Below are 21,915 nucleotides of genomic sequence, written 5' to 3'. Positions count from 1 at the left end.
TGAGGCCTACAGTCTATGTAGAGAGTCCAGGCTGTCTAGGGCTGTGTAGCAAGACCATGCTTAAAACAAAAGACTTAAACTGTGAAGTAATATCCTTCTTTTTTCCTTGATTGATGTTCCATCAACAGCTCCTAATAAGTGACATTGACAATACTTTCCCATGATAAGTAGGGCCGAGAAGAGAAAAACTTTCTAAGTCCCTCCTGGTTTCCTTCAGAAGCAGAAGTGAGGGCAGGCTGCACTTATCTGCTTGTGGGCCACAGATGTATTTATTCACTGTTTGACAAGTCCATGGACAGAAAGGTGGGATCTGACCTGTGTGGATGACCTCATCTTGATCAGGAATAGACAAAGCCCCTTTCACACTCTTTCTTAGGGATGGGTCTCTTATTAGTCTTTTTTCACATATATTGCCAAGAAAGGGTTACTGAGCTGGAACTCTAAGACCAGGATATATTCCAATTAGACATGGCCTTGGGTAGCCCCTTCTCTCTGGGCCATAGTCTTTCAGCTGCAAAAATAGGTCTATTTTGAACTCTGGCTCTATAAACCTGGTCCCTTGGTGATGATGGGGAGGGCAAGTGTATCTGTGGGGTGGCTGCAGAGGTCACTGGGGACTTTGAATCATCATAGCCTCTCTCAAGAATTAATGACCTATATGTAATTTTACTTCCCTAGGACCATGCTGCTTCTGGTCTGATTGGATCAACAATAACCATCCTAGTATTGGCAGTGATGATGGTGACAGAGAGACCTTTGACAGCATCTGCAGTGCTCCTGTGGACATTGAGTGCAGGTCAGCCACAGAACCCAATCTCAGCTGGGAGGAGCTGGACCAGAAGGTACAGTGTAATGTCTCAGCTGGGCTTGTTTGCAATAACTCAGACCAGTATCAGCATGGAAATGGAGTATTTGAACGTTGTTATGACTATGAGATACGAGTCAACTGTTGCTTCCCAATGGAATACTGTACTACTCCAACCATCTTACCTACAACTTCACCAACGACCTCACCAACCACTTCACCAACAACTCCACCTACCTCTTCACCAACCACCTTACCTACAAGTTCCCCACTGACTTCATCTACAACTTCAACAACTCCACCTACCTCTTCACCACCAACTCCACCTACCTCTTCACCAACCACCTTACCTACAAGTTCCCCACTGACTTCATCTACAACTTCAACAACTCCACCTACCTCTTCACCACCAACTCCACCTACCTCTTCACCAACCACCTTACCTACAAGTTCCCCACTGACTTCATCTACAACTTCACCAACAACATCACCTACCACTTTGACAGTTTCACCATCTAGCTCAGTTTCCATATCACCAACAAGCTTGCCTACCACTACATTAACAATTTCACCAACCACTTCACTGACCACTACATCAACCACCTCATCGACCATTACTCCAAGCATTTCATTTACCACTTCACAAACATCTTCATCAACCACATCTCCTAACAGTTCACAAACCACCTCTGCTACAACTTCCCCAATTACTTCATCGGCATCCTCAACTGCCACATCACCAAGTACCTCAACTACCATAACAACAACTGTGTCTACCCTATCCACCACCACATTACCACCAACTACATGCACTAAATGCAAGTGGACTGGATGGCAAGATTCTGGCAAGCCCAACTTTGGTCCAGGAGGTGGAGATTTTGAAATGATTGGAGATGCCTGTGACCCAGGCTGGGTAGTGGATAACATCTCATGTAGAGCAGCAATGTTTGAAAACACACCACTTGATCAGCTAGGACAGAAAGTCACTTGTGACAAAAATGTTGGGCTGGTATGCAGAAATGAAGAACAGGAAATAGGAGGAAAGAACCCAATGCCCATATGTCTCAACTATGAGATCAATGTTTATTGTTGTAATCCAAAATGCTATCCAATTACGACGACTACACAAACTTCAACAACCACAAAGACAACTAGTCCAACACCTACTACAGTAACTCCAACCCCAGAGCCCTCAACCACACCATCTACCACCACACAGACAACTAGTCCAACAACTACCACTACAGTGACTCCAACACCAGTACCTTCAACCCCACCATCTACCACCACACAGTCAACTGTTCCAACACCTTCTACTACAGTAACTCCGACCCCAGTGCCTCCCACCACACCATCTACCACCACACAGACAACTAGGCCAACACCTTCTACTACAGTGACTCCGACCCCAGTGCGTACAACCACACCATCTACCACCACACAGTCAACTGTTCCAATACCTTCTACTACAGTAACTCCGACCCCAGTGCCTCCAACCACACCATCTACCACCACACAGTCAACTAGTCCAACACCTTCCACTACAGTGACTGCAACCCCAGTGCCTTCAACCACACCATCTACCACCACACAGTCAACTAGTCCAACACCTACCACTACAGTGACTGCAACACCAGAGACCTCAACCACACCATCTACCACCACACAGACAACTAGTCCAACACCTAATAATACAGTGACTACAACCCCAGAGCCTTCCACCACACCATCTACCACCACACAGTCACCTAGTCCAACACCTACCACTACAGTGACTGCAACCCCAGTGTCTTCAACCACACCATCTACCACCACACAGACAACTAGCCCAACACCTACCACTACAGTGACTCCAACCCCAGAGCCTTCAACCCCACCATCTACCACCACACAGACAACTAGCCAAACACCTACCACTACAGTGACTCCAACCCCAGAGCCTTCAACCCCACCATCTACCACCACACAGTCAACTAGTCCAACACCTACCACTACAGTGACTACAACCCCAGAGCCTTCAACCCCACCATCTACCACCACACAGACAACTAGTCCAACACCTACCACTACAGCGACTGCAACCCCAGAGACCTCAACCACACCATCTACCACCACACGGACAACTAGTCCAACACCTACCACTACAGTGACTCCAACACCAGAGCCTTCAACCCCACCATCTACCACCACACAGACAACTAGTCCAACACCTACCACTACAGTGACTCCAACCCCAGAGACCTCAACCACACCATCTACCACCACACAGACAACTAGTCCAACACCTACCACTACAGTGACTACAACCCCAGAGCCTTCAACCCCACCATCTACCACCACACAGTCAACTAGCCCAACAGCTACCACTACAGTGACTACAACCCCAGAGCCTTCAACCCCACCATCTACCACCACACAGTCAACTAGTCCAACACCTACCACTACAGTGACTCCAACACCAGAGCCTTCAACCTCACCATTTACCACCACACAGTCAACTAGTCCAACACCTACCACTACAGTGACTCCAACCCCAGAGCCTTCAACCTCACCATCTACCACCACACAGTCAACTAGTCCAACACCTACCACTACAGTGACTCCAACCCCAGAGCCTTCAACCCCACCATCTACCACCACACAGTCAACTAGTCCAACACCTACCACTACAGTGACTCCAACACCAGAGCCTTCAACCTCACCATCTACCACCACACAGTCAACTAGTCCAACACCTACCACTACAGTGACTACAACCCCAGTGCCTTCAACCACAACATCTACCACTACACAGACAACTCGTCCAACACCTACCACTACAGTGACTCCAACCCCAGAGCCTTCAACCTCACCATCTACCACCACACAGTCAACTAGTCCAACACCTACCACTACAGTGACTCCAACCCCAGTACCTTCAACCACACCATCTACCACCACACAGACAACTAGTCCAACACCTACCACTACAGTCACTCCAACACCAGAGCCCTCAACCCCACCATCTACCACCACACAGTCAACTAGTCCAACACCTACCACTACAGTCACTCCAACACCAGAATCCTCAACCCCACCATCTACCACCACACAGACAACTAGTCCAACACCTACCACTACAGTGACTCCAACCCCAGAGACCTCAACTACACCATCTACCACCACACAGTCAACTAGTCCAACACCTACCACTACAGTGACTACAACCCCAGTGCCTTCAACCCCATCATCTACCACCACACAGTCAACTAGTCCAACACCTACCACTACAGTGACTACAACCCCCGTGCCTTCAACCCCACCATCGACCACTACACAGACAACTAGTCCAACACCTACCACTACAGTGACTGCAACCCCAGAGCCTTCAACCCCACCATCTACCACTACACAGACAACTAGTCCGACACCTACCACTACAGTGACTACAACCCCAGAGCCTTCAACCTCACCATCTACCACCACACAGTCAACTAGTCCAACACCTACCACTACAGTGACTACAACCCCAGTGCCTTCAACCCCACCATCTACCACTACACAGACAACTAGTCCAACACCTACCACTACAGTGACCTCAACTCCAGAGCCTTCAACCCCACCATCTACCACCACACAGTCAACTAGTCCAACACCTACCACTACAGTGACTACAACCCCAGTGCCTTCAACCCCACCATCTACCACTACACAGACAACTAGTCCAACACCTACCACTACAGTGACCCCAACTCCAGAGCCTTCAACCCCACCATCTACCACCACACAGTCAACTAGTCCAACACCTACCACTACAGTGACTACAACCCCAGTGCCTTCAACCCCACCATCTACCACTACACAGACAACTAGTCCAACACCTACCACTACAGTGACCCCAACTCCAGAGCCTTCAACCCCACCATCTACCACCACACAGTCAACTAGTCCAACACCTACCACTACAGTGACTCCAACCCCAGAGCCTTCAACCCCACCATCTACCACTACACAGACAACTAGTCCAACACCTACCACTACAGTGACTACAACCCCAGTGCCTTCAACCCCACCATCTACCACCACACAGTCAACTAGTCCAACACCTACCACTACAGTGACTACAACCCCAGTGCCTTCAACCCCACCATCTACCACCACACAGACAACTGGTCCAACACCTACCACTACAGTGACTACAACCCCAGTGACTTCAACCCCACCATCTACCACCACACAGACAACCAGTCGAACACCTACCACTATAGTGACTCCAAAACCAGAGACCTCAACCACACCATCTACCACCATACAGACAACTAGTCCAACACCTACCACTACAGTGACTCCAACCCCAGAGCCTTCAACCCCACCATCTACCACCACACAGACAACTAGTCCAACACCTACCACTACAGTGACTCCAAAACCAGAGACCTCAACCCCACCATCTACCACTACACAGACAACTAGTCCAACACCTACCACTACAGTGACTCTAACCCCAGTGCCTTCAACCCCACCATCTACCACCACACAGACAACTAGTCCAACACCTACCACTACAGTGACCCCAACACCAGAGCCTTCAACCCCACCATCTACCACCACACAGTCAACTAGTCCAACACCTACCTCTACAGTGACTACAACCCCAGTGCCTTCAACCCCACCATCTACCACCACACAGTCAACTAGTCCAACACCTACCACTACAGTGACTCCAACCCCAGAGCCTTCAACCCCACCATCTACCACCACACAGACAACTAGTCCAACACCTACCACTACAGTGACTGCAACTCCAGAGCCTTCAACCCCACCATCTACCACCACACAGTCAACTAGTCCAACACCTACCTCTACAGTGACTACAACCCCAGTGCCTTCAACCCCACCATCTACCACCACACAGTCAACTAGTCCGACACCTACCACTACAGTGACTCCAACCCCAGAGCCTTCAACCTCACCATCTACCACCACACAGTCAACTAGTCCAACACCTACCACTACAGTGACTACAACACCAGTGCCTTCAACCCCACCATCTACCACCACACAGACAACTAGTCCAACACCTACCACTACAGTGACTCCAACCCCAGAGCCTTCAACCCCACCATCTACCACCACACAGACAACTAGTCCAACACCTACCACTACAGTGACTACAACCCCAGAGCCTTCAACCCCACCATCTACCACTACACAGACAACTAGTCCAACACCTACCACTACAGTGACTCCAACCCCAGAGCCTTCAACCCCACCATCTACCACCACACAGACAACTAGTCCAACACCTACCACTACAGTGACTGCAACCCCAGTGCCTTCAACCCCACCATCTACTACTACACAGACAACTAGTCCAACACCTACCACTACAGTGACTACAACCCCAGTGCCTTCAACCCCACCATCTACCACTACACAGACAACTAGTCCAATACCTACCACTACAGTGACCCCAACTCCAGAGCCTTCAACCTCACCATCTACCACCACACAGTCAACTAGTCCAACACCTACCACTACAGTGACTACAACCCCAGTGCCTTCAACCCCACCATCTACCACTACACAGACAACTAGTCCAACACCTACCACTACAGTGACCCCAACTCCAGAGCCTTCAACCCCACCATCTACCACCACACAGTCAACTAGTCCAACACCTACCACTACAGTGACTCCAACCCCAGAGACCTCAACCACACCATCTACCACTACACAGACAACTAGTCCAACACCTACCACTACAGTGACTACAACCCCAGTGCCTTCAACCCCACCATCTACCACCACACAGTCAACTAGTCCAACACCTACCACTACAGTGACTACAACCCCAGTGCCTTCAACCCCACCATCTACCACCACACAGTCAACTAGTCCAACACCTACCACTACAGTGACTCCAACCCCAGAGCCTTCAACCTCACCATCTACCACCACACAGTCAACTAGTCCGACACCTACCACTACAGTGACTACAACCCCAGAGCCTTCAACCCCACCATCTACCACCACACAGTCAACTAGTCCAACACCTACCACTACAGTGACTACAACCCCAGTGCCTTCAACCCCACCATCTACCACTACACAGACAACTAGTCCAACACCTACCACTACAGTGACTCCAACCCCAGAGCCTTCAACCTCACCATCTACCACCACACAGTCAACTAGTCCAACACCTACCACTACAGTGACTACAACCCCACAGCCTTCAACCCCACCATCTACCACCACAGAGACAACTAGTCAAACACCTACCACTACAGTGACTACAACCCCAGTGCCTTCAACCCCACCATCTACCACCACACAGACAACTGTTCCAACCTCCTCTACTACAGTGACTCCAAAACCACCTACCACCACAGAGACCTCGACCTCAACATCTACTACCACAGGGACCATAACAACCACACCCTACACAGGCACCCCCACTCCAACATCTACGACCACACCGACAACCAGTCCAATCCCCACTGGTACAGTGCCCCCCTCTGCCACACCTACTGTCACGGAGATACCTACTCCAAGCTCTAGTATCACAACCATCTCACCCTCATCCTCTACTATTACTGCTACCACCATCACACATCACCCCACCACAACACCCACTGCCACAATCACAGAGACTCAGAGCCCATCTTCCACTACTTCCGGGACACCATTCCCAATCTCTACCTCTACTGAAAGCACAACCTCATCATCTCCTACTAGCCAAACCTCATCCCCCAAACCCACCACCACAACCAAAGAGACATCTACCCCTACATACACAGTCCCTACTACAGTTTCAACTTCTTCCAAACCTCCAACCAAGCCCTCCTCGCCTGTGACCTCTGTGTCTACTTTCCCTCCCACGGAGCCCATCATCTTTTCAAGTACCCCTGTAACTACAATAGCAACGTCTAGCACAGCATCATCACCTGGAACAATATCATCAGTGGGCACTACATCCTCTTCTCCAGGATCAACACCAGGACCTACCACAACTTCTGGTAAGCACTCATGTGAAGCCACCCTTATTCCTCTTCTCTTAGGAGAGCTTTGTTTTGCCAGGGAAGCCTTGTGACCTCAAGACCTGAGCCTGCAGTTAGCACTTTGTGCTTCATGGCTGTTCTTGTGCAGTGAGGCAAGTCCCATAGAAGGTCCGAGGCAGGCTAACCTTTTGTCTACTGAGTCAGAATCCTGAGAGTGATGAATTGTAAGGAAACAAAGGTCACTATCTTTCTGTAGATAGTTTTTCCTCAAGCAGAGCTACTTTAGCATAGACTTTGCAGCCCAACACTGATGGGACTCTGGGAAAATCTGTCCTAGGGAAGTCCTGGGCTGCATTGGGCCAGGGCTGGTGTAAGCCAGAGGGCCATTCCTGTGTCTGGGCTTGGCACAAGAGGTCTTGGAGAGTAGCTAGGTAGCTTGGAGGGCACTGTCTGATGTCCAGTGTTCAGTGTGACAATCACACAGCATGCATGGTGATGTCAAATCCTGGTGAGTGGATACAAGGCTTTGACACCTCATCATGGCTTCTTAAGCCAGCTGTTATGTCTATGTGGTTGGGCCTGCAGGTTGAGCTCTGCAGCATCTGGGATGAACAATGTTATAGGCCCACAATGTAACTGTTCTTACAGGCACACCAGGGCCAACTTTGTCCACCGTAAGACCACCCTCCACGCCCACCCCTACATCTCCCATTGTGCCAGTGTCTACCACAGAACCTGTTACCCAGACAAGTCTCTCGTCAACCACACCAACTACTTGGAAGACCACCAGGACCTCATCTTGGGGGACAGTCTCCTCAGTTTCCCCAATCACTTCTCCCAGCACCCACCTCAGTTGCTGCATTTTGGATGGCATTTACTATAACCCAGGTATCCAAAGTCTCATGTCTAACAGTCACAAAGCTCAGGCTGGTTCCTGCTCTTCCCAGTGGGTGGAATCAGGGTCAGATCCCAACTCAAAGCTTGCTCAGGAGGCTGGAGGCTGGTCATGGGTGTATGCTTTCATGGCCAACTTCACCTTGCTGGGAACATGAACCAGAGGCCAGGGCTCTTCCAAGCCTTGGAGAACAAGTAGAGGCGTGTCTTAGTCCATTTTCTGTTGTTGTAACAAAATACTCGAGGCCAGATGATTTATAAATGATAGAGGGTCATTCGGCTGACAGTTTGGAGTTAGGAAGTATAGGAACATGGCACTGGCACCTGATGAGTTCTTCATCCTGCATGAAAACATGGTGCAGGCATCAGGGGGTGAGATGGCACAAATGTCTCTTCTACTTCTTGTAATGTCTCTGATGGCATGCTAGGGGTTTACCCGCGTACTTCATCTAACCCTGCTCATCACTCATAAGCCCCTCCTCCATATAGTGGGTCCCTTCCATGGCCTTCATGGGGTCTATCAGTGTGTTCTAGTTGCCCGCTCTGCCTCTGAATGGTGTAAAGACTGCACCCTCTTCCCTCGTAGGTGAACTGATTTACAACAAAACCTTGGGGGACACCTGCTATTATGTGAACTGCTCTGTGGACTGCCAAGTCCAGTTCTTCAATTGGTCCTGCCCATCTACTCCCTCACCTTCTACACCTTCAACACCAACGTCCTCCCTGACGACCACACCCTCCACACCATCTACCACATCTCCAAAGTCTACACCCTCTACACCATCTACCACATCACCATCAACACACAGTACAACAGTCACAAACTCCAGCCGTGGTTGCCTCGACTTTGATCCTCCAAGACAGGTCAGTGGGCAGTACGTGGAGTATGTGGCTTTGTTACCCTGGCACTGAACAGGTCCTTGTCCAGGCACCCACCATCTGAATGGCACCCTTTCTGGTTGTCCAAGACACCCATACTCCCACACCCTCACCTTCCTCCTGTAGAGCTGATGCTTCACAAAACATTGTGGGTAAGGGTCTACTGGCCTTCTCTCTTTTCACCATATCCTGCCTTTCTTGTCCTTATCCTAGCCTCCCTCAGCTCCATCCTTGAGTGGGTCCTATCCTCCTGTGTAGACTGGGGAGGCTAAGCTGGGCTGCCTGCTGACTGTTCCACACCCTCTATCCTGCAGGTGAATGAGACCTGGTGGCTATGTAACTGTACCATGGCCATTTGCAACCATGACAACGTAGTGGAGATTGTAGAGCTGGAATGCAATCCCCCACCCATGCCCACCTGTTCCAATGGCCTCAAGCCCGTGCGTGTCGTTGACCCTAATGGCTGCTGCTGGCACTGGGAGTGTGACTGTAAGGCTCTTAGCTATCTGGGATGCTCCTGCCAGGGTCGTTTCTTCTTTGGTACTGGTGGCTTCAGGGCCAGCCTCCTGGGAACAGACCTTGATTGCTAAGTTTCTGCTGTAGGCTGTGCACACACAGACTTAGGGACTTCTCTATACTCCTTCTGTCTCCCTGGGTAGGAGGTTGGGTAGGTAGAAGCCTTGACTGGTAGGGAAGAGGCACCTTTCTGAGCAAGGATGTTTCTGAGGTTAGGAGTGACCTTCTGTCTCTAAAGCAAGGTCTCACCCTGCAGAATGGGGGGCATGTCTCTGGACCAACTGGAAAGATGCTTTTAGAAGATGTCCTCCAGCTTGGGTGCCCCTAGTGACCCAACCTAGGGACCAGGTTTTTTAGACTCTTTTAGTTACTGCTGCTTTTCCAGCCTATCCCTTGAATCCTAACCATGACTTGATCCAAGTGGTTCTGGCTTGGTGACATCAACTTACAGAGCGTCTTCCACAGGCTACTGCACTGGCTGGGGGGACCCGCACTATGTCACCTTTGATGGACTCTACTACAGTTACCAGGGTAACTGCACCTACGTGCTGATGGAGGAGATTATCCCCACAGTGGACAACTTTGGGGTCTACATTGACAACTACCATTGTGATGTCAATGACAAGGTGTCCTGCCCCCGCACGCTTATTGTGCGCCATGAGACCCAGGAAGTGCAGATCAAGACCACACAGTTGATGCCCATTGAGGTGCAGGTATGTGGCTGGGGCTGCCTGGGTATCCATAGTGTGTCTGTCGTGGCCTTATACTGTGAACCCAGGCAACAGAGGGTTAGGCTGCAGGACCATTGGACCAGGCTGGAGCCATGGCACACGTAGAGCCTTCTTAGGGTCATGCCAGCTCTTCTCACAGGCTCTTTGAGGATAAGTGACCATGTTGATCTGAGTCTTCCCTATCCTATGGGGTCATTGGTGATGTTGATTGAAACATCTGAGGAGCCCTGACCCTTTCATTGAGCTTCAAATTGTCTGAGAAGAGCCTTCTTTGGTTTCTCCTGGGACAAAGGTCTGTCCCAGGATGGGTGGAAAGGAAGTAAGAAGGAGGCGAGGGACAGGAAAAGTTCCCCTTTCAAATAGGGGTGGAGATACCCTCCCAGGTGCTATACCCAGGTGCAATTTGGCCTTCCTCATCAGCTATATGGCTTCCAGGGAGGACAATGCTGGGAGAGGACAGAGCAGGGCAAGCCTCTAGCAGGTGTCAGGCTGTTGCTCCTGTCCCAGAAGTCCTGCCTGACTCAGACATGTTGACTACAGGTGCAGGTGAACAAGCAGGTGGTGGCCCTGCCCTACAAGAAGTATGGGGTGCAGGTATACGAATCTGGCATCAACTTTGTGGTGGACATCCACAGGCTGGGTGCCCAGATCTCCTACAATGGCCTGTATTTCTCCATCCGGCTACCCTACCGCATATTTGGCAACAACACAAAGGGCCAGTGTGGTGAGTCCCCTAGCTGCTTTCCTTGGAGGGCAAGACTGGGCACGAGCCCCTGTCACCTCGCTGTGGGTTCTCTGTCCCTCTGTAGACAGGCCCTGTGGCATTGTCTTGTGTTTGGTCCCCGTGAGAAGCCAGCAGATGTTAGCTTGCCATTAGTTTTTCCCTCTTGCCTGACCAGCGGGATGCAGGGAGCCTGGACTGGAGAAGGCGAGGTGCCAGGGATTGACCTGAGTCTGATAGTGTGCTCTTGGTGCTGGCTTGATGGGTGGCTTCTCTGTACACAGGCACCTGTAACAACAATACTGCAGATGACTGCATCCTACCTAGTGGGGAGATCATCTCCGACTGTGAAGTTTCTGCTGACCAGTGGTTGGTGAATGACCCCTCCAAGCCACACTGTCCCCACAGTGGCTTCACCACCAAACGCCCAGCCACCACAACACCAGGGCTGGTGCCTAAGAACTGCACTGTGTCTCCCATCTGCCAGCTCATCATGGACAGGTGACCTGTGGAAAGTGGAGGAATGGAGGCAAGAAGGTCAGGACAAGCTTAGGCTTCTGAGATCCCGCCTCAAAAACTGCAGGCTCTCGAGGTGTCATCTCTCTGTTGTCCCTGCTGTCTACCAAGCAGGCAGAGCAGCGCCTGTGCGGGCCTGGAAGAGCTGAGGTTGCCACTGTGGATGGGTGTCAGGTCACAGGGGCCCCGGGACTTGGCTTTTGTTTTCCTAGGCACTAGCTGTTTTCACCCCAGCACCTTTCTTTGTTTTCAGATGTCTCTCACCTCCTGGCCAGGTGCAGGCTCAGCTGAACTACCGACCCTGAATAGATCAACTATTCATTAGCATATCAGGGAGGCAGGGTTGAGCTTGGACGCAGGTCAGGAACTCCTAAATCTGGTAGCCTTAGGACGTTCCCTGCCCCTAGAGGTGTTTGAAGTCAAAGCTAGGTGATCCTCTGCCATGATAGTTGGAAGGGGACATGCTGGCAACCAGTGCAGAATACATCTCTACATGCCTGATGACACAGGCACGTGCCCGCCCTTCCTAGAGACCAGTGGTTTCTGTCTTCTCTGATGTAGCCATAGTGCTTCTTTGGCAGGGGCCTCTGAGCAGGCTCCTGTAGGGCAGGGAAAGGCCGGGGGAGTGTGTGGAGGGGCTGGGTTACTGACCAGAGTGTGACCATCTCTCCCTGCACAGCCTGTTCTCCCAGTGTCACCCCTTCGTGCCTCCCAAGCACTACTATGAAGCCTGCCTATTTGATAGCTGCTTTGTGCCTGGCTCTGGTATGGAGTGTGCCAGTGTACAGGCCTACGCAGCCCTCTGTGCCAAGGAGGGTACCTGCATTGACTGGAGGAAACATACCCAGGGCGCCTGCTGTAAGTGCCTCTCATTCTCCCCATGTAATGCCCTATGCTGGGGATCTGTGGGTGAGAGGCAAGGGAACTGAGCAGCTCCCCATCCTCTGCTTGCATGGGGGTGAAGTCTTGGGTGGGAAGGGCTGGGTAGCTCTGTCACTGCAGGGAGGGACAGCCTTCTCTCTCTCTGGGTATGGCCTTCCTGATTCTTGTGTCCCCTCCTGCAGCTGTGGAGTGTCCGTCTCACAGGGAGTACCAGGCCTGTGGCCCTGCAGAAGAACCCACCTGCCAGTCCAGGTATGCTGCCTGAAGACTCCTGCTCGTTCCCTAGTCCTGTCCATGCCATCCAGCCAGCTTCAGCCCTGCTCCCAGAGCTGTGCCCCAACCCATGTCACTCCTTCCTTCTGAGCACATATCTTGCCATTCCAGCTCCTCTGGGAATTCCACACTCTTGGTGGAAGGCTGCTTCTGTCCTGAAGGCACCACAAAGTTTGCCCCTGGCTATGATGTCTGTGTGAAGACTTGTGGTATGTCTCCTGCCTCTACTGCCTCCCTCCTGTTTCCTTTGTCTACAGAGGCAGGGCCAGGAGGCACACCCCAGTTACCTATAATATCATGACAGTGTTATCAGAGTTTGTTTCCTCTCTTTTCCTAGGCTGTGTGGGACCAGACAATGTGCCCAGAGAGGTAGGTAACCCCTTGTGCTGGGATAATTCTCCCTAAAATCATGATCTTTGGGGAAGGAGTGAGGTGAAGTGATATGACAGTCTGGAGTCCCAAAGACTGAGTCATGAGCCATGAAAGTCCTGGGTGAGATCCGCTCACTCATCCATGTGCCCACTGGTGAATCTGTCCATCAGCCCATCACCTTGAGCTGTCTATCATCCATTTAACCCTCTGTTGTCATCCATTTATCCACCTGCCCATCTATCCACTAACCTATCCATTATCTAGCTGTTCAACCACCCATCAATCTATCCAATACCCATCCATAATCCATTAATCTATCCAAATTATCCTAGAACAAAATAAATAAAAGACCCAGAGACAGGTATTGGGGTTCAAGTTGATGATCAGAAAAACAAAGCAGCCAACCACTAGCTGTCACCTCTATAGCTCAGGCAGAAAGGGCTGATCCATGCACGAGCTCTTCACCAAGACTCAAACTGCTGCCTCTCCTCAGTGTGGCTGGAGAACGAATGCCTCCTACTGAATCCTGATACTGATTTATATACCTCTCATGAATCATGGGACTAAAGGTGTGAGCTATACTTCTCTTTTAAACTTATTCAGTCTTGAGTAAGCCTGGGTGGCCTTGAACTCAGAGAGAGCCATCCGCCTTTGTCTCCTGAGTCCTGGGATTAAAGGTGTGCCGCCACTATCTGACCTCTATATCTTGTGGCTGACTTTGCTTTTCTAATCCTCAGTCAAGCTTTAATAAATCATAAACCATATCACTACAATATCCATCTGTACATCCATTAGTCATCATGTAATCACCTATCCATTATTCATCTGTATTTCATCCCATCCATTATCCATTTGTCATCCATCCATCATCCACCTATCCATATTCATTAATCTATCCTTCATCCATCCTCCACTCATTCATTCATCATTCATCCACCTATTCCACACCCATTCATCTATCCAACCACCCATCCCTCTGAACCATTCATCCTCCACCTATCTGCTATCTGTTCATCCAACCACCATCTACCATCCGTATATTTTTCATTCATTCATCCATTTACCCACCCTCCATCTATCTACCATCTACCTATCCATCTATATATCCATTATCTACCAATTCAAAAACCTACCCGTTGCCCATCCATCCTTTACCTAAGCATCCACTCATCTATCATCTATCCACCCACCCACCCATCCAGCTACCCACACACTATTCATCCGTGCAACCAACCATCAATGCGTCTCCATCCATCCTTCTGTCTTTCCAATCATCTACTCATCCATTAAGCCATCCATTCATCTATCCACCCATCCGCTCGCCAGTCATATACTCTGACTAAATGTGGGATGGCACATTGACCGCTTCAGTGTTGTTTCCTGTGTGTGTTCACAGTCACTGGATGACTTTTTAGCTCAATTAAAAAAATTAATAGACAGAGTGTGGTGTGTCTGTTGCATACCAGGAGGATGTTGGTAGGTGTTGATGAGCAAGTCACATCTGTGTGATATCTGTGACCTTGAATGAACAAGTGCTAGCCCATCCCTGAACCTTCCCTATGGGTTCAGAGGTGATGAGTGATAAAGCTTTTTTCACTTGACCATTCATCTGGCTACCTGGTCCAGCTCTTTTCTCCCTGTCTGACCATGAAAGTGTCATAGTAAGGCTAGTCTGGTGTTAATCTGATCTTTCCTCTTTGCAGTTTGGAGAGCGCTTTGAGTTTGACTGCAAAGATTGTGTTTGCCTAGAGGGTGGAAGTGGCATTATCTGCCAGACAAAGAAATGTGCTGGGGAAACCCAGACCACATGTGAGGAGGATGGCACCTACCTTGTCGAGGAAGTCAACCCAGATGACAAGTGCTGCAACATCACCTCATGCAGTAAGGACACCCTTGGGGCATGGGAACCATTCTCAGACCACTGGAACCATGTCCTGTTGTGGCTCCTAGTGTAACCGAGCTTTCTGCCATCCCCCGTTGGTGAGCTCAGGTTATATTATCTTGAGAGGGCAGTGGTAGTGGTTGTTAGATCAGACCAAGAGCCCCTACTCCAAGTACTGGTCTTGGCGGGTTCCACAGGGGCCTGGATCTATGCTATGCAGTGGGAGGTGGTGCTCTGTCTGGGTGATCCGTCCTGGTCACCACACTCTTGTCTGCCTTCAGAATGTGACACCAAACGATGCAAAGCAGAACGCCCCTCATGCTTGCTGGGATTCGAAGTGAAGAGCCAGATTGTGCCTGGAAAATGCTGTCCAGTTTACTCCTGTGGTAAGTAAGACCAGCAGGGCAAGGGAAGGCCACAGGCAGGGCAGGCTGTGAACAAGGGGCCAATGGAGGGAGCAGTCTTTCTCCTTGTTCGTGATAAACATCATGGCTATGGCTGTGTATTCACACAACCCTGAGTCTACTTAGGTGTGTGTGCCAGGCTGAGGCTCAGGATGGCCTCTGATGGCTTTTCCCATTTTTTTCTTTCAAGAACCCAAGGGTGTGTGTGTGCACCAGAACGCTGAATACCAGGTGAGTTCTAGACTGGGAGGGGACAGGGAGGATGGATGGCATTGTCTGTCTCCATAAAATGGAGTATGCATGGATGATGGTGTGTATGACCTCCTTACTTCTGCCTGTTCCTAAAGCCTGGATCTCCAGTGCATTCCACCAAGTGCCAGGACTGTGTATGCACTGATGCCAAGAACGACACCACCCAGCTCAATGTCATCTCCTGTACCCATGTGCCCTGCAATGTCTCCTGCAGCTCTGTAAGTGCGGCTCTTCCCTTCTCTCCCTCTTCCTGACTCAGTTTACCCACTTCTCGTCTTCTAAGAGGCACATGGGTCCATGTTCATTTCCATGATTTGCCTCCAATTTTTTAAAAAAAATATTCCTTGCCACATTGTTCCCCCACCATGGCGCTTGTTCCACGGGCTGCCTCCTCCAAGGTGAGGTATTCCAACGGTCCCAGGACCTGGTTGGTGGCAGGGACAAGTCTTTGATCTCAGCCTTGTCTCCTTCTGTGCCCACAGGGCTTTGAACTTGTGGAGGCCCCCGGGGAGTGCTGCAAGAAGTGCCAGCAGACCCACTGCATCATCGAGAGGCCCAACGAGCAGCAGCTCATCCTGAAGGTGTGTGTTCACAGACAGTGAGTGCGCAGTGTGTTCACAGATAGTGAGTGCGCAGTGTGTTCACAGACAACAGTGAGTGCGCAGTGTGTTCACAGACAACAGTGAGTGCGCAGTGTGTTCCCAGACAACAGTGAGTGCGCAGTGTGTTCACAGATAGTGAGTGCGCAGTGTGTTCACAGACAACAGTGAGTGCGCAGTGTGTTCACAGACAACAGTGAGTGCGCAGTGTGTTCACAGACAGTGAGTGCGCAGTGTGTTCACAGACAACAGTGAGTGCGCAGCGCTCCAGGCTCGTCAGCCCCTGGGCTTTAGTCAGCCCAGGTCCTACTTAGCTTGGTATGAGTGAGATCTGAAGTCCAGGATCAAGGCTAGAAGAACCTGTGAGGAGTCCTTCCGGCCTCCTCCTCTTTGGGCTCCAGTTGTGTTTGCATCATCTCTGACTTGTCTCCATGGAGCAGCCTCCCTTCTATCTGAGTCCATGTCTCCTCTTATGTCTTTCACAAGGGTGCTCATCCCTGGAGCTAGGACCACTTTGATGCGCGATGACCTCATCAGGTTCTTTCCTTGAGATTTTCAAAGACCCTTTCTCTGTTCAGAGTCACTTCCTAATTCACAGGTTAGACCCAGGTTAGAGATTTTTGTGTTATGTAACCGCGAGCAGGTAAGTTCCTGTCTCCAAGACTCTCTTATGGGTGTCACTTGCCCAGTGACTCTGGACCTAAGGGCTAGTCTCCTGTCTGTGAAGCTGTACCTCCTAGGTCTTCCTGGGCTGGCCTCTGGGGGTGCACTTGCTCATCCCCATCCCGCGTGTGTCCACAGCCTGGGGACGTGCAGACAAACCCCAACGACAAGTGTACCTTCTTCAGCTGCGTGAAAATCAGCAACCAGCTCATCTCCTCTGTCTCCAACATCACCTGCCCCGACTTCAACCCCAGTGATTGTGTTCCGGTGAGTGGGATCCCTATGGCACTGGCCATGTGTGCGCTGACTGTTGCACCAGCTGCCTGGTTTTCAGGAGGCTTGCTGCATAGTCTCTATAGGTCAGCTCTTATGTAGCCCATGGCAAGAGGGGGCACTTACCTTCTGGGCGTGCTCTGGGCTTCCTTCTCATTCCTCTTTCCCTTCAGGGCTCCATCACATACATGGCAAATGGCTGCTGTAAGACATGTGAGTACGGCTTTACCCAGAACCTTGGGCAGGAAGACGTAAGGACAGGGTGACTCAGGACTCCTGTCCCTGCTGGGTCTCCTACACTCATGTGGACATATAGGAATCTGAGTCCCCTCCCAACAAGGGCATGTTGGGGCTCATTTCCTAAAAGAACAGTGGGACTGGGAGTTAAGGGCTAGCCATGCTTGGAGAAAGGAGAGGACACAGCACAACAGATGGGGGTGGATGGAGGGAGGGAGGGGGAGAGAGGTGGGGAGCCAGTCTTAGACCACCCCCTGCACTTGCATCTCCTTCCACAGGCATCCCTAATACGAACACTAGCTTCCCCTGCTCGGCCACCACTGTCCTGAAGGAGATTTCCTACAATGGCTGTACCAAGAACGTCTCCATGAACTACTGTTCCGGCTCCTGCGGGACTTTCGCCATGTGAGTCCCAGGCTGCAAGTGTGAGATGGAGGGGTGGAGGAGCTCAAGGACAGGCCCCAGCGAGGCAGGAGGCTGATGCTGTTCCCAGGGAGTCTGGCACTCATTCTGCCCTTCCTGTCCTCAGGTACTCTGCCCAGGTCCAGGATCTGGATCACAAGTGTTCTTGCTGCAAGGAGGAGAGGACCAGTGAACGCCAGGTGACCCTGGAATGTCCAGATGGCAGTGAGCTGAGCCACACCTACACACACATTGAGAGCTGCCTGTGCCAGGACACTGTCTGTGGGCTCCCACAGGCGCAGCAAGTCCGCGTCAGGCGTTCCAGTGCCCGGCTTCTGGGAAGGAAGTGAATGGGTTCTACTGTGCCCACCCCTTCCCATCTCGCACCGTCCTGCTGACTCTCTGCACTTCCTCCACCTCTAACTTGGCTTCTTCTCTGCAGATATTTATTTTCAGAGTTTCTGTTCCATCCCTTGCTTTCTGATAATAAACCCAGGCATAGCCATTCTGGTCGTGTGGTTTCAGTTGCCTCTGCAAGAGTCAGAGCTGTCCACTACGTGGATGACTTCTGGGAACTGGGTGGGGCTAGATAGTTTGGAGAGGGTTCCACAGAGACCCTGGGGTCAGTTTTTGCTCACCAGACTCAATGTGACCCTGCCACCTGTATTACTTTCCCTTGGGCTCTGGGCTGTCTTCAGAGCACTGGGTGAGCAAAGCCCTTAAGTTCCTTTACAGACTTTTGTCCACATGCTGTGGGGAGACTGTGTTCAGATGTGAGTACACAGGTGTGTATGCACACAAGTCACACAAGTGTATATCCATGTGTCTGTGCCTATGGTGTGTGTCACTGAAGAGGCCCCAGGCATCAGAAGGAGGGGCAGGGCTTTTGCCACAAATGGGAGGAAAGGCAGTGGCAATGCTGTGGACTGTATTGCTTACATCTGTGTCACTGTGATAAATACACCCAACTACATAATAGTGTAAAGGAAGGAAGGTTTATTGGCTCAGGGTTTTGAGAGATCAGCCCATGATTGCTGACCCCATGCATTTGAGTAGGACACCAAAGCAGCAGGAACATGTGGCAGAGACAAATTGTTCACAGCATGACTGGCCAAGGCCAGGGATAATATCCTGCAAGGAGTCAGCCCCTTGTAACCTTTAGCCAGGTCTCAGCCTCCACTGAGTCTCCCCAGATAACACCCTTACCTTTCAATCTGCGAGCCTTTTTTGGGGGTGGAGTGGGGTGCAGAGATACTCCGCACACAAACTATAACATGGCTTCCCAAAGACTGCTGGGCAGAGATGTCAAACCACACAGACCTACCAGCAACTCCCTTAGCTTGGTTCAAATGTGTGTGTGTGTATGAAGGCTCCTCTCCTACTCAGAGTCCCAATAATCATGAATTGGGTTTAACATCAAAATCTAAGGATTAATATTTAAAGGAAAACTTTCTACCACATAGTAGTCAGAATGCACTCTGTTTGCAGCAATGACAAAACCTGCCAAATGTTGGAGGCTTACAACAGCATGAGGTCTGTCTTCCTCATGCTTCCTACTTGCTGCCTGTCTGGCATCTACTGCACATCTCAGCTGCCCAGAACTTGGGGTGACAGGGCAGCTTTCATCTCCAAGGTCTCTTCTGTTGTGGTGGCAAAAGGCAGCTCAGGAGTCTTTTCAGACTAAGTCCTTCAGGTCCAGTTCAGCACAGACTTTTGGATGCCGGGATTGTAATACTACCATTGAGCAGCTGGGGGAGCAGTTGGTGGCTGTCCAGTGATGGCTCTTGGATGCAAGAGAAAACCCAAATGGCCTCTCTTTGGGAAGAGAAAGTGTGTGTGTGTGTGTGTGTGTGTGTGTGTGTGTGTGTGTGTGTGTGTTCTGTGCTCTTACGCATGTGTGCTCACACACAGAGACCACAAGAGAGTAGTGAATGTCCTGGAGCTGGAGTTACAGGCTGTTATATGTACGTGTTTGTGCCGTGTGTATATGTGTGAACACATGTGTGGGTGCATGTGGAGGGCAGTAGTCAACCTTGGATGTCATTTTTTAGGTGCCGTACACCTTGTTTATGAGACAGTCTCTTCACTGAACTTGGGGGGGGCGGCATACTGATCAGGCTAGGCTAGCTGGCCAGCAAGTTCTAAGGGATCTCCTGCCTCTTCCTCCTCAGTTTTCGCATGTTTTCTGGGGATAGAATATAGGTCTTCATGCCTGATTTACAAGTACTTTACTGACTGAGCCATTTCTCCAAGATTGGAGGTGTCTATTAGTTTCCACAAATGTAAAACAATACCATATTACTTGGATATTTGCAAATGCAATAAACATAAGGCATTTGAGGACCAGTGAGATCATTCAGGGGTAAAGAGAACGGCCACCAAGCCTGGAAACCAGAGTTCAGTGCCTGGGACCCACATAGGGGAAGGAGAGGACTGACTTCAAGGAGTTGTCCTCTGACCTCGACACGTGTTGTATTACACATGCAGCCCCCACATAAACAAACAAATGAAAGAGATAAACACTTGGAAAGCACTAGACTCGGGATTATGGCCTTGTCTGTGGTGAGATTGAGAGGGGGCAACTCTGACTGTACTGTCTTGTTCCCTCAAGGAAGAACACTGGAAAGCAAAACTGGCTTCCTGCTAACCTGAGGGCTGGTGGGGTCCATCTTGCTCTTCTTTGCCCTTAATGTTTAAAGTCTCTGGTAAAAACAGCTGGGGTGCCATAGACTGCCCAAGCCCCTCAACTGACACCCACGTTCAGGGGGCCTGGTTCGGTCCTGTGCTGGTTTCCCAGCTGTCAGTCTGGGATCTGTGAGCTCCCACTTGCTCAGGTCAGCTGTTTCTGTGGGTTTCCCCAGCATGGCCTTAGCCCCTTTGCTCATTACTCCTCCCTCTCTACAATTGGATTCCAGGAGTTCTGCTCAGTGCTCAGCTGGCAGTGGAACCAGTATTTATCCCTAGTGCCACAAATAGGCTTTGGGAGCCCATTCCCTATGAAGGGATATTCTTTCAGCCTAGATACATGGGGTGGGGGGATTGGGGAGCTAGATCCTGCACCAAATGATGTGACAGACTTTGATGATCCTCATGGGAGGCCTCACCCTCCCTGAGGAGTGGATGAGGGGTGGGATGGGAGGATGGGAAGGAGAGGGAACTGGGATTGGTATGCAAAATAAGATTGTTTTTAATTTAAATAAGAATTACTTAAAAAAATGGCGTGCCAGTGAGTGTGTACTGGGTCACCAGCAGGGGGAGCCAGAGAATGTGTTCTGGCTCATCAGCAGGGGGAGCTAGAGAGTGTATACTGGGCCACCAGCAAGGGATCTTGAGGCCACAAGGTCTTGAGTCACTTGCTTTTTCTTCTCTGCTTGAGTTGGTCTTGCCACTCTTGTCCTTCTGCCCCTGTGACAGCTCCATGGCCTGAGTTACACAGACTGAGTTTAACATCAACGGCCAGAAACAAGGGCTAAGTAGGACCTTTGTGGAGGGAATGGGCTCTGAAAACGTCATAGTGCTGGCAGACCATGGGGAGAATCCCAGAATGTGCAGAAGGAATGGTGTCCATTCAGACCCAGTCTGAAGGAATCTGTCAGCCATACCAGCAGCTCACCCTCTTTCTGAGCCCCTG

At 50.6% G+C, this 21,915-nt stretch overlaps 1 protein-coding gene across 1 annotated transcript in view; it reads left to right on the top strand.

Annotated features, from left to right (window-relative positions):
* Positions 1-18,789, top strand: part of Muc2 (mucin 2, oligomeric mucus/gel-forming) — a 32,078-nt gene extending 13,289 nt beyond the window's left edge. Inside the window, exons 29-48 of the mRNA XM_040751385.1 lie at positions 679-7,806; positions 8,437-8,676; positions 9,269-9,546; positions 9,876-10,050; positions 10,543-10,790; positions 11,349-11,532; positions 11,814-12,030; positions 12,725-12,903; positions 13,110-13,179; positions 13,312-13,409; positions 13,538-13,569; positions 15,276-15,453; positions 15,736-15,840; positions 16,049-16,089; positions 16,206-16,328; positions 16,593-16,691; positions 17,511-17,639; positions 17,819-17,858; positions 18,161-18,287; positions 18,412-18,789. Of these exons, the coding sequence (XP_040607319.1) occupies positions 679-7,806; positions 8,437-8,676; positions 9,269-9,546; positions 9,876-10,050; positions 10,543-10,790; positions 11,349-11,532; positions 11,814-12,030; positions 12,725-12,903; positions 13,110-13,179; positions 13,312-13,409; positions 13,538-13,569; positions 15,276-15,453; positions 15,736-15,840; positions 16,049-16,089; positions 16,206-16,328; positions 16,593-16,691; positions 17,511-17,639; positions 17,819-17,858; positions 18,161-18,287; positions 18,412-18,634 (9,914 nt within the window). The 3' untranslated portion in view covers positions 18,635-18,789. The remainder of the gene's footprint in view (positions 1-678; positions 7,807-8,436; positions 8,677-9,268; positions 9,547-9,875; positions 10,051-10,542; positions 10,791-11,348; positions 11,533-11,813; positions 12,031-12,724; positions 12,904-13,109; positions 13,180-13,311; positions 13,410-13,537; positions 13,570-15,275; positions 15,454-15,735; positions 15,841-16,048; positions 16,090-16,205; positions 16,329-16,592; positions 16,692-17,510; positions 17,640-17,818; positions 17,859-18,160; positions 18,288-18,411) is intronic.
* The last annotated feature ends 3,126 nt before the right edge of the window (positions 18,790-21,915 follow it).

The sequence above is a fragment of the Mesocricetus auratus genome, unplaced genomic scaffold (assembly GCF_017639785.1).
Source record: "Mesocricetus auratus isolate SY011 unplaced genomic scaffold, BCM_Maur_2.0 Super-Scaffold_4256, whole genome shotgun sequence".
NCBI classification, from domain to species: domain Eukaryota; kingdom Metazoa; phylum Chordata; class Mammalia; order Rodentia; family Cricetidae; genus Mesocricetus; species Mesocricetus auratus.
This window is presented reverse-complemented; position numbering and strand designations above follow the sequence as displayed.